Raw genomic sequence first — 16,042 nt, forward strand, 5'->3', positions numbered from 1 at the left:
GGTGCAAGTGTACAAGAACTGTGAAGGTGCAGAGCAAAAGAAGGTTTCTTGCTTTTTTGGTACTTCTGGTCTTTTAAGCTTGAAAAATTGTAGTATAAGAATTCTAGGTTATATTTCCTCCAAAATGGTGTGTTGGGATTCATTACTGATTCATGGGGGCCTTGCAAATAAGTCTCTAGGGAAGAAGCAGTGGGTGTCAGTACTGTAACAAAGTGGTTAAGAGAATGAGTTGTGAACCAGGCAACTTCCTTGTTGACATCTTAAGTCTGCCATGATCTCAGTAGCTGGCTTTGGGCAAGCCACTCTTTCACAGTCTCAGCAGTCCAATCTGCAACATGGGTATGATAATATTTATTTATTCATTCAAATATTTATCTCCCACCTTTCTTTAAAACACTCAAGGTGGCTTACAATAATGTAATTTAAAACCATATCATCAATATACATAAAAATGACTCTTTGGTGGAGGCCAAGCTGAATCAACCCAAAGGGTCTGAAAAGCCAGAGTTTGGCCACACATCTAAAGGCCAAAAAGGGGGTCAACAGGTGGATCTCTTTGGAGAAGGTAGTCCACAACCTAAGCAGGAGTTGTCATGCATCATCACCCTCCATACATCAGGCAATGGGGATACAGTCAGAAGGGCCTCAGGTGTTGAACAAAACAAAACAGGTGGTCCTTAAGGTATCTTGGTCTCAGGCAATTAATTCTGACTTTGCAGGATAACTGTAAAGGTTACTGAGGCAGTCTGTGTGAAACACCTGCTTTTAAGGCCTGGTGCATTTTGAACGGAGGTTAAGAGCATTGATGCAGACCTCAGCACATACAGAAGCAGCCACATGAATGCTGATCTCACAACTGAAAACAGATTTCTCCTACTACTATGAAGCGGTGGATTGAACAGGGATGTAATAAATGTAGTGTGGCGCATAGGCTGAAGCTCTATATGCATCCAGTTAAACCATATTCGATGCCTATTCACACAACTTCTTCAGCCCATGTCACACACTGCATGGGTTGAACTCAACCCATTGTCACAGGAAAAACATGTGCAAATTGGCCTGAATTTGGAACTGAATTTGAGTTTTGAATTAGGAAGAATGGCCAGTTGACTCCAGAATGAACCCCCTTTGGTGTGATTTCTTTAGTAGGGAATCACTTCGCTAAACAATCTTAAGTCCCTATATACTATGCCATCTGAGTATGAATTTAATCATGTTTTGCAAGTCTGCATGACCGTTTTTCTGTTGTTGTTATTAAATAGGGAATAGGCAAATTCATGGAGGGAAGATCAATGGCTATTTGCCATGATTGTGAAATGGGACCCCCATGTTCAGAGGCAGGAGGCCATAACACACCAGCTGCTGGGAAGCAACAGCGGGAGACAGCTACTGCTTTAAAGCCCTGCTCATGGGCTTCTTTCTGGAGGCCTTTGACTGGCCACTGTGGGAAACAGGATGCTGGACTAGACAGACCTTTGCTGTGATTCAGCAGGGCTCTTCTTAGGTTCTGAAGAAACGAAATATGAATTAATCACGCATTCTAACATCCTTCCAAAGGACAGCAGGGAACCATCACCCTTTATCTTTTTAGCATTGAAGAAACAATATAAATTATTTATCTGACAAAATTTACCCTCTCTGCTCTCAGTGAAAACTGAAGAAAGATCACACTTTTTTCAATAAGTTATTTGATGCTTAAAATTATACAAAAGGATGGTTACCTCTGTGGATTCTTGCTAACATTTCTTGAGAGGATCTGATAATCTAGCTATACTTTTTTTTTCTTGGAACTGGTCATATGCATAATTCCATGAGTAATGAATGAGTAAGTAAAGCTGCCATTAAATACTTCCCATACTGGCTTAAAATCCTCTCCTTTTTTGCACACTCTCACAATTGTGCATTGAAATGCCATACCTAATTGTTGCAGCAAAAGTAAATTCAATTGCTAAAGATTTAATCATTGTAAACACAATTAGAGCAAATTCAGTATGGCCTTTGTGCATCTGATGAAGTGGACAGTGTTCACAAAACACTGTTTTGACTTAGATTCCTGCATTGAGCAGGGGGTTGGACTCGATGGTCTTATAGGCCCCTTCCAACCCTACTATTCTATGATTCTATGACTCTATGAAAGCTTATGTCTGAATAACTGTATTAGTCTTTAAGATGCCACAAGACTCTTTGTTGCTTTTGCTGAAACAGACCAGCAGGGCTACCCCTCTGGAACCTGTGGGTAAAGTGTTACATCTTTGGTCAAGTGAGGGACACTTTACTTATTACATTCAGAGATATGGACACCGCCCGGTGTCAGAAAGCATGGGAAAATAAAACACGAAAATAAGAATCCATTACTATCTCCAGGTGAAGACCACTATTGTTAAGTACACCCCCAATTCTCTGAATGATGAGAAGTTTCAGAGGTTCAGCGCTTACCTGAATTTGGTTTCCTTTGGAATGAGCTCGATGGAGACTAACTGGCATTTTGTAAAACACATGCATATAAAAATACAGGTTGTGCATACGGGCAGTTTTACAGCTTAACGCTTCAGAGTTCATGGCTCCCCTATCAGATTTCTTGGGGAGCAGTCAGCACCTTCAGTTGCTTTTAGAGAGGAAGGCAGCTATCTCTCCTCCTTTTTCTGTCCAATGTCAGTCTGCCTGCATCTCCAAAACTACAGGCACTTGAATTACAACATTTCTTACTGGGAGAGGCATCTCATCTAGATATTTGCTGGACAGCAGCCCACTATTGAGCTCCCATGGCAATCTATTACCTCTAACGGCTGGCTGGGGAATGCTGGGAGTTGTAGAACTTTTTCTGCATAAACATGCATAAGATTGCACCCTAATTTACGTAATAGAATGTGCCTGTCCAGATGATGTGCCCAGGCCCAAACCTGCCTGGCAGGTTCCAGGCCCACCTTCTCTCTTAGTAGTCCACCCCAAGAGATCATCCAGTGCCCCACCCCCAAAAGTGGCCCACCCCAAGTGATCATCCAGACCAACCCCAATCCCATATCACTATTATAAAATAAACCTTTAGAGGTACAGCTCTGGAGTTAAAAGGTCTTTTGTCAAAGACGGACACTTCTATTTTTGTTATCGTAACATATTTTCACAAAATTGTATGGCTGGTCTCTTTCAGATGTGTACTTCTGTTTTCATAGTTTATATACAAATAAAATTAATATATAATTTACAATTATATTTATAAATTCTAAAAAATATATAATATGAATAACATGTAATTTAGTTCTTCTGGCTTTTTTGGTTTCTAATAAAATAAAGCTTTAACTAGGTATATTGTTTGCTATTATTTACATTTTTATTAGAATTGATTAAAGGTCCTCAATTTCTGAAAAGAATTATATTAGACTGCAAGTGTTAAAAAAATTGCTATTATTATTACTCTTCTAAAAAAAACTCTCCTTTTTGTGTTTTGCTTTTGTTTATGTAATAAAAATAACTAATAATTAAAATAGGGTGCGAAGGGAATGCTTAGTACAGGTCAAATTTCCTGCACTGAAGCAGGAGTTACTTTCCTAAAGCATTCCATTCATTACCATATGTCTGCCCAACTTTTTCTGAAAGCGTCAAGGAAGCAAAACACAGAATTTCCCTAAGCTGTATGTTCTAGGGCTAAAATATTCCTGCCATTCGGATATTCTTTCTGATGTTTAACTTAAATCTCTACTGGCCCGTAGTTAAAATTACTGCTTCTAGACCTAACCACCATAGAGTTTCACCTGATTCACACGTAACAAGAAGCCACTGTGGGTGAATTTCCCCATGGGGTTTTTTGTTGTGGCAGCAGCCACCATTTTGAATATTTGAGCTGCAGCAGGGGTACACTGTAGCTTGTCGTTACATGCAAACCCGGCAAAGATAGTTTGTTCAGGTGGTTGACAAGCCATCCACAGCCCATGGCCTCTTTTAGGGTTGTGGGTAGCTTGTTAACCACCCCAACAAACCACCCTAACCAGGTTCGCATATAATGGCAAGTTATGGCATACCCTTACCGTGGTTCAAATATTCAAAATGGCAGTGGTCACCACTATGAAAAGCCCCATGGGGAAATTCACCCATTGTAGCTTCTCATTACATGCGAACCCGCACATTGTGACCATCTGTTATCCCATCTTCCCTCTGCCTTCTACGGCAGAACTAGATGTAACAGAACGGCCTCACACTGTTTGTCCATCTGTCACCTCCCATTCAGATATCAAGTGATCTATTCACTACAAGAAAAGGAGCATGCCGGGGGGAGGACTGAAACCTTGTGTTATTGTACTCCGTTATTAAGTTATTAAGGCTTTCCCCAGCCTGGTGCCCTCCAGATGTTTTGGACCAACTCCCATCTGCTCCAGCTAGTATGACCAATGGGCATGTATGCTGAGAGTTGTCATCCAAAACATCTGGAGGACACCAGGTTGGGGAAAGCTGGCTTAAATAGTCAACATATCTCATTTCTGGCACCACATCTAGCAGCACAGTGTGCCAGGGAATGGGGAGTGAGGAGCAAGTACAGTAAATTACGGTGGGCGGACAGGGTTCGCTTTCCTTCCCCAAGTGCTCCTTTTAATGTAAAGAATAGGGCCCCACCCCAATTTAATATGTGAAATTACAGGACATGGCTGCCCTATCACATCTAATTTGGCCTTTAGATCCTTTTAAATATCTAAAAACTTATCATATATCCTTGCTTTTCATCTTTTCTCTCGCAATACATATTCCATTTCTTCAGCTGTCCTGTTAAGATTTGCATTTCTTGACCCTTTTTCATTGCTGAAAGCTTCATCTGAAACCTTTTCAACTTGTCAACCTCTTTACTGAACTGTGCTGCCCAAAACTGAATACACAATTCCAAATAAGGTCTGTGGAGCAGACCAATACTATTACTCCCCAGTCCCCACGCATCTTTGGATGTCGGAGGCGGGGGGGAGTATGACTTGTGAGAAGCCACTCATATTTAAAACATCAGCCACACACAAATGAAAAGTGGTCTTCAGCTAAAGTCTGACGAACTTTAACTCAGCAACCTGGACCAGGGGTGAGAAGAAAGTATTCTGGACTTCACCTCCCAAAATCAAGAAAGGAACAGCTGCACCAATTCAATTCCCAACACGTTTCAACACGGGTCTTTATCAAGGGAAAAACTCTTAGAGACTTTTCTGGAGATTTCCTTCTCCTTTACTTCTTCCAAAGAAGACTTCAGTTCCCACCATTCCTGACCATCGGCCATGCTCACATGGGCTTCTGGGAGCTGAAGTCCCAAACATCTGGAGATCTACCTTCTGCCCACCCCTGACCTAGATACAGACGAGAATATGACACCTCCAAAGAATGTTAAACCAAGCACAGTGGAGATGCCATACAGCAGGATTTTAAAGAACATAGGAAGCTGCCTTAGACTGAGTCAAACCATTGGTCCATCTAGCCAAGCATTGCTGATGCAGCTCTCCAGGGTTTCAGGCAGGAGTTGAACTTGGCCAAGGATTGAACGTGGATCTTCTGCATGCAAAGCATGTGCTCTACCACTAAGCTACAGAAAAAAGCTAAAAGAAGAAAGACACTCAGTGACTCACTGAAGGGAACCCAGAACTTAATCCAGATGTTCTATGACTCAGGCCACATCCAAACTTCTAACTACATTCCCTAACTAACATAAACCTTTGGAACCACATAGGTGATGTAACAAACAAGGAGTGATACCTGTGAGTGACATGATCAATGAGGTGCTGCTTGAACATGAAGCTCCATCTTTTAATTATACCCAGAAGAGATGCTTTGAAGGGCGAAGCATCGACTTTCATCCAGCTGCCAAATACATTGATGGGCTCCAAGTGGCTCACTTCATCATAGATCTTTTCATAGGAGTCTATCTGCTCTCTGAATTGCTGCAATGTAGGAGGGGTCTCTGGGACACCATCCTCAGCGTGGGCCTCTATTTCCTCTGCAGTCAGGACATGACTATACAACAGGAACTGGCGCATGAACTCCTTCCTGTCATCCACATAGAGATAGGAGTAGTGGTCAAAGGAGCTACGATAGTCACAACAAACTGACATCATCTTCTGGATACGCTCCATTAGGGTATGGCGCATGTCAGCAAGATCACCCATCTCCTCCATGTCAGCCTGGAGAGGTCAGAAACACAAGATGATGCTAACTAGCAGGACTAAAAACACACACCCAGGTGCAGAACAAGACTGGTTGACCAAGAGCAAGACCTGGTAATGAGGGAAGGTGCTGTGGTGCGCAAGCCTGGGCACCAGGGAAGAGACCCGGTATACATCATTGACAAGAGCTTCAACTATATCGTAGAAACCATCACTGGCGCCAGAATCCAAAGGAGGATGGAATATCATCTCAGGGACAGACAAATCCAGCTGCACTTTGAAGAGGGGAGCAAGGCCTGCCTTGGAATCTGCAGAACAAGAAAGGAGGTGACCAAAGTCCAGTCAGTTCCTACCAGCCTCTCCAATGAAAATCACTAACGTATTAGTGTACTTAATATATTAAGTAGAGACTGAGGGAAACATACCGCTTTAGGTAAATCTCTTATTTTTGCCTGAAGCAAAGTAAATCAAGATCCAGGGGCAGGTGAACTGCTTTCACAGGCCAAATTGCCTATTATCTTTGTTCAATGACCAGATTAAAGTATGAAGATCCATCATTCCCCTGCCCACCAGTTCCACTATCCCTGCTGCAACACACACAACAGCAGCAGAAAACCCACCAAGATGAATGAAAAAGAAGCTTGATTAAGCAAGCAAAATTTCACCTGTGTTTTCCAAAAGGTACTTAAGTGAACATTCAATGACATTAAAGAATCCATCCAGGACAATCTCATCCACATGCTCCAAGTAAGCTTTCCAAATATCAGAAGCTGGATCTTCCGCAAAAAGTCTCAGGTTTTCCTAAACATAAAAGTAGTCGCAATCAAAAGGCAGGTGATCGGAACATGTATCAGCACTAGGAAAGGCAAGAGGGCAACTCTGCATGACAGATCTTAACACATATGAACTCTCACTGTTGTAAGATCTCAGACAGGAGGCAAGCTCCTTCAGCTAGGCAGTCTTCACAACTCAAAGGGTATCGACGGGCAGAGAGATCCCTACACAGTATGGCGGTGCTACAGTGCCAGCAGTAGCACGGCTTGCAGGAAATACTATGTGCAATGCCCAGGTAATATACAACCCTTTCTCATCCTCTTAAAGAGCCCCATGATGCATTTGTGACTGTAACCTAAGCAGCCTACTGAGCAGAGCAACATGTTGTTCTCTGTAGTCTAGAATATCTCAAGAAGATGGTGAACCGTATCCAAACCTTTAATTACATGTGGAAAGAACAAACACCTGTTCTCCAAGACACAGTAGGATCTTTCCATTTAATGACTGAGGTATAGTTTTTTCAGTGTGACTTTTCACCACCGCTTTTAAACCCCTGCACTGCAACAAACAGAAACAGGCATGTCTAGTGAAAGCAGCTACCCCATTTCTGATTCACTGTTACTCCTGTGTTAATGAATGCAGATGCAAACGTAGGTTAAAGTGACAACTCACCAAAGACACTCTAGTTGTATTACCGTAGAATGGTTACAGTGTGTACACATTATAGGAGAATGCCCTGACTTCTTCATATAGCTAGGGGAAAACTCAGACAGCCTCTTTGATGTTAGCCATCTTTGATCAGTTTTGTTGTTATGGGAAATAAATATTTATAGATGGCATTTCCTAGCAGAACCCTTCGTATAACTTCCTTATAACAACACACGCAGACGCACACGCTACCTTGATTAGAAAATGAATTTTATGCCCCGAGTCTGTGATGAGTTGATGGTGTTTGTCCAGTCGTTCATGTCGCTCATCTAAGTACAACAGAGATTCTTTTTTCCCATCTTTTCTTTCAAAAACTGGGAAGACCCAAGTTTTCATGATATTCTGAATTTCCTCAATGTTGTCTTTGGTTTTCTGGATTCTTTGCTCAAGATCTCGAACACTGTCAACCACTCGTGAAAGACGATCCCAAAGACCTTCCAATACCAGCAACAATGGAGAACAAGTCAAGAACAGTCTAACGATGACAACTTGTGTCCAATCCAGAGAATTTAAAAAGCGCATTGGTTCCTGATTTGTTACAGAAGATCCAGTTGATATTCCCACATCCACTGCAGGGCAATTCTATCAACTGAGATTCCCTTCCTATCCCCAACACAAGTATAACTGCTGTAAGAGTGCAGTAAGATTTTGCTAGGACAATGGGTATGTACTGGATAGCACATGTAAAATCACTGCGATAATTGGTGTAAGTCCCTCCTTTTCTTGCCATTTTGTTACCTTTTAATTGTTTATGCATAGTTAAGCTTGCTTTTTAATTTTTTTTAATTCTTGAAATGTTGCGATCTTGTGTACCTATACCATTCAAGCTAACCCAAAATGGATGAAAACTAGCAAGGCTTCCCATCCCCACAACAATACCGCATCATTTTTTATTTGGAGACTGCTCGTTTCTGATGCTGAAAAGACATCTGTCCGTTAAGGGAAAACAAATTATCTCCTATAAGAAGGTAATTTCCCTGACATTAAAGGTAGCCATCTTTTCCATTATGATGGGATGAACATAACACTATAGGTGCTGGAGAAGGTGGATGAAAATAAAAGGATTAAGTGTAAGTGGGGGGAAACCAATTTTCCTATTTGGAAAGACCCTCATTCACCCTACACAGGAAAGAGGGGACAGTAAGTAGGCTGTTGGGATTTTTGAAGAAACTGGTTGAGGGAATAGGAATCTGGGCCTCAGAAAAGTTTTTCTCTGTTTGCTTATCTGTACATTTTTACCCTTGCTAAATTTCATGGAACCATTTCCAGAGGTAGATCTTACCTTCAGTTTTCCAGTTTAATGTCTCTTCTGCCTCTCTCAGCTGAATATCAATCTCCTGCAACTGACTCCGGACAAGGGGGTATTCCACCTCCAGGACTGTGCGCAGGATTTTGTTGTACCAAGTGACCATCAACTCCAGGTTGGCTACCAGCTGCCGGAAAGACTCCCTGGAAGAATAGATTTCTGCTGCTGTCTGTGGAATACTCCCAGCCTGAACTGGTCCAAGGTATCTCACTTCTCTTAGAACGGACACCAGCTGCAAAATGAGACATTCAGACAAAACTCTGCTTTCCCTTTTTTTAAGAAACTTTCCTTGTCTAGCATTTCCCAAATCTCAAAAACAGGGGAGAGGAGGGAAGCAGTTTGAGCTTAACACTGAAGGTGTTCATTAGAGGCTATCCTTTGGACTGCCAGACCACCAACATGAGGCACTTCTAAAAGGCAGCTTCAGCTCTTTCTATACTGTCGCAGCTTTAATCTCATACATATCTGAGTTAGCCGAATATGAAGGAAGGTTTTGCTCTAATAGATAAATCAATGGAGGTCTATCAACAGGTATTGGTTTCCATGTTCAGAGTCAAAATCCTTCTGAATACCAGATGATGGGCGCAAACAAAGGGAAAGAGTTACTGCCTTCACAACCTGTTTGTGGGCTTCCAAGAGGCATCTGGCTATCTACTGCTGGAAATATAATACTGGGACCTGGGGCTAATCTAGCCATGCTCTTTTTATATCCTTCTGGCCTTATCTCCCACGTGCAACAAAATGGCTCATCCTGAATGCGTGGATCCTTAATTATTTAACAGAAGAGTAAATCCCAGCTCTGCCCTGCAAAACCTCCATCTTGCCAATGGTTGGTGATATACAGTGCTGTGGACTTAAGAGCTTCCTCCTATAGAGGGCAGGTGTTGCTACTTCTCACTTTGCAAGAAAACTCCTGTGCCTGGCTAGGCTGATGTAAAGGAGGAGAAGCCTTCAGGGAAGAGAGGAACATTCTTTCATCTTACCTGAGGGTCAAAATTAACCGTAATCAGTTTACTCTCCAAGTCTCGTTGGATAAGTGGCCGAGTTAGATTATACTGCGATTTTTCGGACACAGTATGGATCCACTCCTTGTAAAGCTTCTCTTGGTACCTGCCAAAAGACCACAACCACCCTGTAAACGGTCAGACAGCTGCCTGAACTCCTTTACTGGAATAGATTTCCCGGCTGTACTGCAAGCAAAGCTGAAGTTAAGACATTTATAGGTGCCAAAGGCAGCATAGCTGGGGATTCTTGCAGCCCTGTTCCCTTGCAGGTGACGGCTGGAACATCTTTCCCCGCTCCAGAGAAGCAGGTGCTGGTCTTTCCCCAAGATAGAGGCTCTTCCCCAACCTTCCCCACTCCCCCCAGATAATTCAGAGGTGGCTGCTCCATCACCTTTTCAGTAATTTTGCATTAGTAACATGGCAAACATGAGCTGAGTTGTGAAATGGGCCATGTGATGAAGTAATCACATGGCTGCTTCACCGCATGCCAAATTGTGGCTAGGTCTACTCAAGCCACATACTCAACACACCAATTTGGGGTTTGAGGCTCAGTTCCTATGTTAACTTAGCAATATGGCCGCAGCTGGAGACCAGAACCATGCGGGTGCAGCTCCACTTGGTTAGCTGCTTCTTGGAAGCAGCACCCGTGCGAGTTTGATTGCGTTTTCCCTCACAATTGAAGCTGACTAAAAATGAGGGGCAGCTAGGCACTGCTTCACATAAGTAGCTAACTATGCAGAGCAGCCCCAATAAGGTGTGGGCCCCTGATGGAAACCATACTGCCAGGACAAAGTAGGCCTGAATAATTGTCAAGCATGGGTATGCCAAAAATCCAGGACTTTTCAACAAACCTGTCTGACTTATAGCTAGACACATATGTAAAAACTTCACACGTTACAGTTTTTGTCATAAGAATGACTTAACATGAAAAAGAGCCTTCCGTTGATTTTAACTGGTGTCAGTGAAGCCCTTTCTGAGCATGGAAATTACACCCCAGAAACAGACACCAATATTTCACAAACAGAAATCATAGGCAGAAATTTCTTACTTTTTCAGAGAATTATCATTTTCTCATATGTATGTTGAATGCACACAACTGCTAAAGTATTTAGTTTAATTAGTGGAATATTTATGGTTTTATGAAGGTGGGCAACTAGCTCCATTGCTTTAGTTACTGGATGAGGCCAAACCTGAGTCGGAGGTGCACAGTAGCTGCTCCAACATGCATAAAAATACAACAAGTACACAACAGAATGGCCCAGAAATAACTAGGCAGAAAACAGCATACAAACGAGGGAGCTATGATAGCTAGATAAACTGGTGAGAAAATTGCAGTGTTTCGTTTATTTGTGCAGTTTTGAAGATAGGCACATTGCCACAAGCTCCCCTTGCCCTCCTTTGAAGCAGAAATTTATTACTATGCCAACATTCTGTTGCACATAAAATCTTTCCAAAATACCAAATTCAACCAACACATGCAAGTGAGGGAAACAACACGTTTAGACTAAATTAATCCAAGGACATCTGTTGGCTGAATCCATTAAAGCTACAGAGGAACAATGGACAAAACATGGCTTAGCAATGGCTAAGATCCTCTTAAACCACATCCTAAGGCAGGGAGGGGGAAGCTCTAGTCCACGGAGATTCTCCATCCAGCCCACGGCCCTCTCCCACTGCCCTCCGCCCCCCCCCACCAAGCCCCTACCCTGTAGAGAGTGGTGAGAAGAGGAATCCCTGCTAACAGCAGGGATTCTCCTGTGTCCCACTCAGCCTCCTAATTAGAAGGGGAGCGGGGGCTCACTGATCAGAGATAACAGCGGGGATTCTTCTTCCTGCCAGAAAAGCACATCCTCTGTGCACAAAGAGGCAGGGGGCGATGGCCTGTCTATGGAGGAAAAAGCAGTTTCCTTTATGCACAGACAGGCAGGGAGTGACCCCTGCCTATCTCTGCACAGAGGAAAAAGGTATTTTCTCCATGCACAGCAATGCACGTCCATGCCTTTCTCTGCACAGAGTAACTGTAGTATGATGTCAGGAGGTGGGGCTTCAAGGGCGGGACTGCCCCCTGATGTCATCCAGCCCCCAGGGGATGAGTGGGAGGGCAATCCAGCCCCCGGCGGCTAACCAGTTCCCCACCTCTGTCCTAAGGAAATAGACTTACTTTTCTAGCAACTGCATCAAATCTTCATACTTTTGCACCATTCTTTTGCCTTCAGCAGAGTCCAGGCAACTGTCAATAGGACACATCAGAATAACTATTATGACTTAATAGTGTGGCAGACATTCTCTTTTGTTTTAGCTAGTTTATAAGCATTCATGTCACATGCTTGCTCTTTTCTAGTCTGAAAGTGTGACAAAATCACAATGCTTGCCAAGTGGACTCTATATTAATGTTTATATGTGTTTGCTGTGTTAAACAGAACCCAGCTAAGTTCAGGTTGTTTGGTAGAGAGTGAGTGAAAGGTGGGAGGGGCGTGTGTGAGTGAGAGAGAGCAAACTGATTTTAAAAAAGGGAGGAGCAGACAGTTGTTGGTTAGATAGAGATAGGAGATGGAGAGAGGGCTTGGAGAAAGAGGAGAGAAGGCCTTAGGGTTTGATGAAGCTACATCGAGATAGTGGGGTTGTAGGAACAGGAGTTAGAAGGGGTAGAATAGGCAGGGTAAGACCAAGAACCGAGTGATTAATTATAAGCTATAACATCTCTTGTCTTAAATAAACTTTAATTTATTTGTTTTTAAATGATAAAATTCCATGTCTTGTTCATCTTTCTGTGCTACCAACAGTGGTCATATTTCCTGGGTATTTTTCCTGGTTGGGTGAAGGGAACCAATTAGGCACATTGGGTGTCTCTTTTACCTGGTGAATTTAGGGGCTGAAGTCTGTGGGACAGTGAGGACAGCTGTCCCAAAGCAGAAGCAGACAAACCTGAGGAAGGGTTACATCACAGAAAGCCATGAAATGCCAAATTATATACACACATCTTTCCTGTCAAATATTTTTCTGCCTGGGAGCCAAACTACATGTGATGTTAATCACATAGAAAAAAAGCTTGCAGTCAAGGGAAACTATCACAAATTGCCAGAGTAGGGCTCTTGATTGAGATCATGTGTAGGCCCTAATTCATGTGTAGTTTTGTCTTTGACTTTGTAATTTTTCCTCCAATTATTCAAAGCTCAGCTTCATTTCTTGGTAAAAATAGCAGCCTTCAGGTTCATTAATTGTCTGTCAATTGTTGTTCTCAAGAATGTACATATTTGGAGCCAATCTGCAGTGGCATTGTTTATCTCTTTATTTATTATATATTTATACTCTCCCTTTAAGCAAAGATTGGTTCCCAAAGTGGCTTACAATTAAAATCCATTCAAATATACAACAAGACATTTCAGAGTATGTAATTTCCTGTTTTCACACAGTTCTCATCTGAGCATCTTGCCTACGGGGCTAGTTGTGCGATTTCACCTCATTTCTGCTTCCTGATCTATGCCTCTTCCATTTTGGTTCCATCCACTAACCAGAGTAGCCTGAAAAGGAAACTGTAGGCCGAGGGTACGGAACAATATTGCACTCCAGCGCCCGCTCCTCCATGGCCAGATGACTCTGAGTCGTCAGCCTAAGTATCAGTTGGAGCTCTTGCAATCAGCACTTCAGCTGGAGAGCCAGCTTCACTCGACCTCTGCCTTCACCATGAGGGAAAGGTGAAGGATGAGCAACGTGCACTTGCCGGCATTTGCAGGGGCTCTGTAAGTGCTCCTCCTTCCCCGCACACAAGAAGAAGAAGGAGCTTATGCACCTGACCAGTGTTTGCAGGAACTCCTGCAAATACCGACTGTGGACACAGCATTTAGCCCTTTGCTCTCCCTCTGAAATGAGAGGGGGAGTGGCGGACTAGGCAAAGGAATCCCTTTGTTATCTCTGATTAGAAGTAACAAGGGAATTCCTTTCCCTGCCTCCTCCCAAAGTTTCCAAGTCAGGGAGCGCAGTTTGGGGCAGGGAGTGGCCAAGGCTCAGAGCCCACACCTTTACAGGCTGGAGGTTCCCCATCCGTGCTCTAGACACTTATAGACTGAAACTGATTGGGTCTGGACCTAACCAAGACTGTAATGGTAAAGTGCCTGGGAATTCCAAGTATGCTGCTCTGAATTCCTTGGAGAAAGGGCAGGATATAGATATACACAACCAATCAAGTCCTCTCCTTCATTTCTCCTTCCTCCTTCCCTGTGCCTTCTGCTTTATCAGCTGGCTTTTGACCAGTGGACTCTGTACAGGACACTGATTCTGCATGGTTCTTTCTATTATGACCTATAACTGTGCAATGGACTCAGTATACCATTAGTAGTAACACAGCCCTAGTTCTGTTAAGCAAGATTAGATTCTCCTTTAGGAATTCTGAAAGGTATTATCCGAAGGTACAAGCACTGCAAGTTTCCTGTTTGCCTGCCACAGGAACACTGAAGACATTCCAAGTTGTCCTTAGAAAGCACCATCTCCTCCTTAGACACTTGATTCTCTCAGCAGTGCACTGGCCATGGGATGCCTGCATGTATCTTGCATAGCTTCACTCACTAGGATTACAGATGTCAGAACATAAGACTAGGCCAGGCCAACTTTTCAACATGGAGACCATTTTTTCACTCTCTTTTTTTTGCCCCAACATCTCCATGATACCAAAAATGAGGCAGTATACTGATTTACAGGAGTTGATGAAAAAAGGTTACATTACGACTTAGATGAAATAAAGGTACTCACAGATGGGTAAGGTGCCTGAAGTTACTAAATGGAATCTGGATCCTGTCTCTTAGTTCCTGAGCCCAGCAAACTCCTCCAGCAACCAACGGCATATTCCTGTGTACTGGTGGGTAACCTGGGAAAAACAAGCTCATCCTCAAGTAGGAACTGCAAGCCAGTGTACTGCTTAAAATTGTATCAAGATTGACCCAACAACAGAGTAGTAGTAGTACAGAGTAGAACAGCCAATTAAAAATGTGCAAAAAGCCATCCTGGACTGTGCCAGTTCAGTCTGCAGGGAAATAATATCTTCAAATGCTCCCACATGGTGCACTTAAACGTCACTGCACATAGAAAGTTTGGGTTTTAGCCTAGACTCCCTGACATGCTACCTTTCTGTGTACAAGGGTTTTCATAGAGTAAGAGTTGGAACGGGATCTCAAAGATCATCTAGTCCAACACCCTGCTCAATGCAGACTCTTCACTGCAAGGTGCAGCTACGGCATCCTTGGTTGGGGGGGTTTACATGAGGAAGCACAAAATGGGCTCAGAAGAGAAGTTCATCTAATCACCAACATTCTCCAGCAAGACATTACATCCAGGACTAAAACACAGAGAGAAGGTTATTAGGGATTCGATCCCCTTCCCACTCCATGGACAGAGTGTGGACAGAAGTGAGCAGTCATCTATATGGTAAACAGTAGTGAACAGTCATGAAAGTAATCCACAAAAGCATTCACCACAGATGTCACGGCTGCCCCTCCCAACTCTGGTGAGTGCCCCTTTCCCCTGAATGAAGTAATAATGATGAAGCTCAGAGAGGCTTCAAAAAGTTTATTGTTCTAAAGGTGTGGTGATTACGGAAGTGATCTATTTCCCTGGTTCTGGAAGGCAATAAGTTTTGCATGCAAGAAGGTATCAGATTCAATCCCTGGCAATTTCAGATTGAGGAAAATTCCTGTCTGAAACCCTGGGTGGCCACTGCCAGTCAGTGTAAACTAGCTTCCCAAACCTGATGCCCTACATATGATTTGGACTTCACCTCCCATCAGCTCTAGCCAACATGGTTAATGGTCACGAATTCTGGGAGTTATAGTCTCAAACTTTTGGAGGGCACCAGGTTGGGGATGGCCGATATAGAAAATACTGAGTTCAATGGACCAATGGTCTCACTCGATATAGGACAGCTTCCTGTGTTCCTATGATCCTAACAGCTAGCTGGCCTCATACAGGAGCTTCGAGTCCAAAGGGAGCTGTTGCTTCAGCAATGACCTGGCTCAAATTGAAAGCTTATACAGGAGCTAGAGGCTCCACCCCTTCCTGGTTCTCAGCCAGGCACCTACATGGGTTTTCATCTCCTCCTGAGAAGTCGCACAAAAGGGGTAGCTTTGTGCCACTAGCCA

General features: G+C 43.2%; 1 protein-coding gene across 1 annotated transcript in view; it reads right to left on the bottom strand.

Annotated features, from left to right (window-relative positions):
- DNAH9 (dynein axonemal heavy chain 9) overlaps positions 1 to 16,042 on the bottom strand; it is a 293,377-nt gene that overhangs the window by 251,879 nt on the left and 25,456 nt on the right. The window contains exons 10-17 of the mRNA XM_084838397.1: positions 14,662 to 14,775; positions 12,076 to 12,151; positions 9,894 to 10,020; positions 8,887 to 9,142; positions 7,797 to 8,038; positions 6,788 to 6,923; positions 6,234 to 6,430; positions 5,716 to 6,140 (exon numbers count right to left, since the gene is read on the bottom strand). Of these exons, the coding sequence (XP_084694523.1) occupies positions 5,716 to 6,140; positions 6,234 to 6,430; positions 6,788 to 6,923; positions 7,797 to 8,038; positions 8,887 to 9,142; positions 9,894 to 10,020; positions 12,076 to 12,151; positions 14,662 to 14,775 (1,573 nt within the window). The remainder of the gene's footprint in view (positions 1 to 5,715; positions 6,141 to 6,233; positions 6,431 to 6,787; positions 6,924 to 7,796; positions 8,039 to 8,886; positions 9,143 to 9,893; positions 10,021 to 12,075; positions 12,152 to 14,661; positions 14,776 to 16,042) is intronic.

Source organism: Heloderma suspectum, chromosome 2, assembly GCF_057233095.1.
Source record: "Heloderma suspectum isolate Gila_16-S chromosome 2, 16-S_ref, whole genome shotgun sequence".
Lineage (NCBI taxonomy): Eukaryota > Metazoa > Chordata > Lepidosauria > Squamata > Helodermatidae > Heloderma > Heloderma suspectum.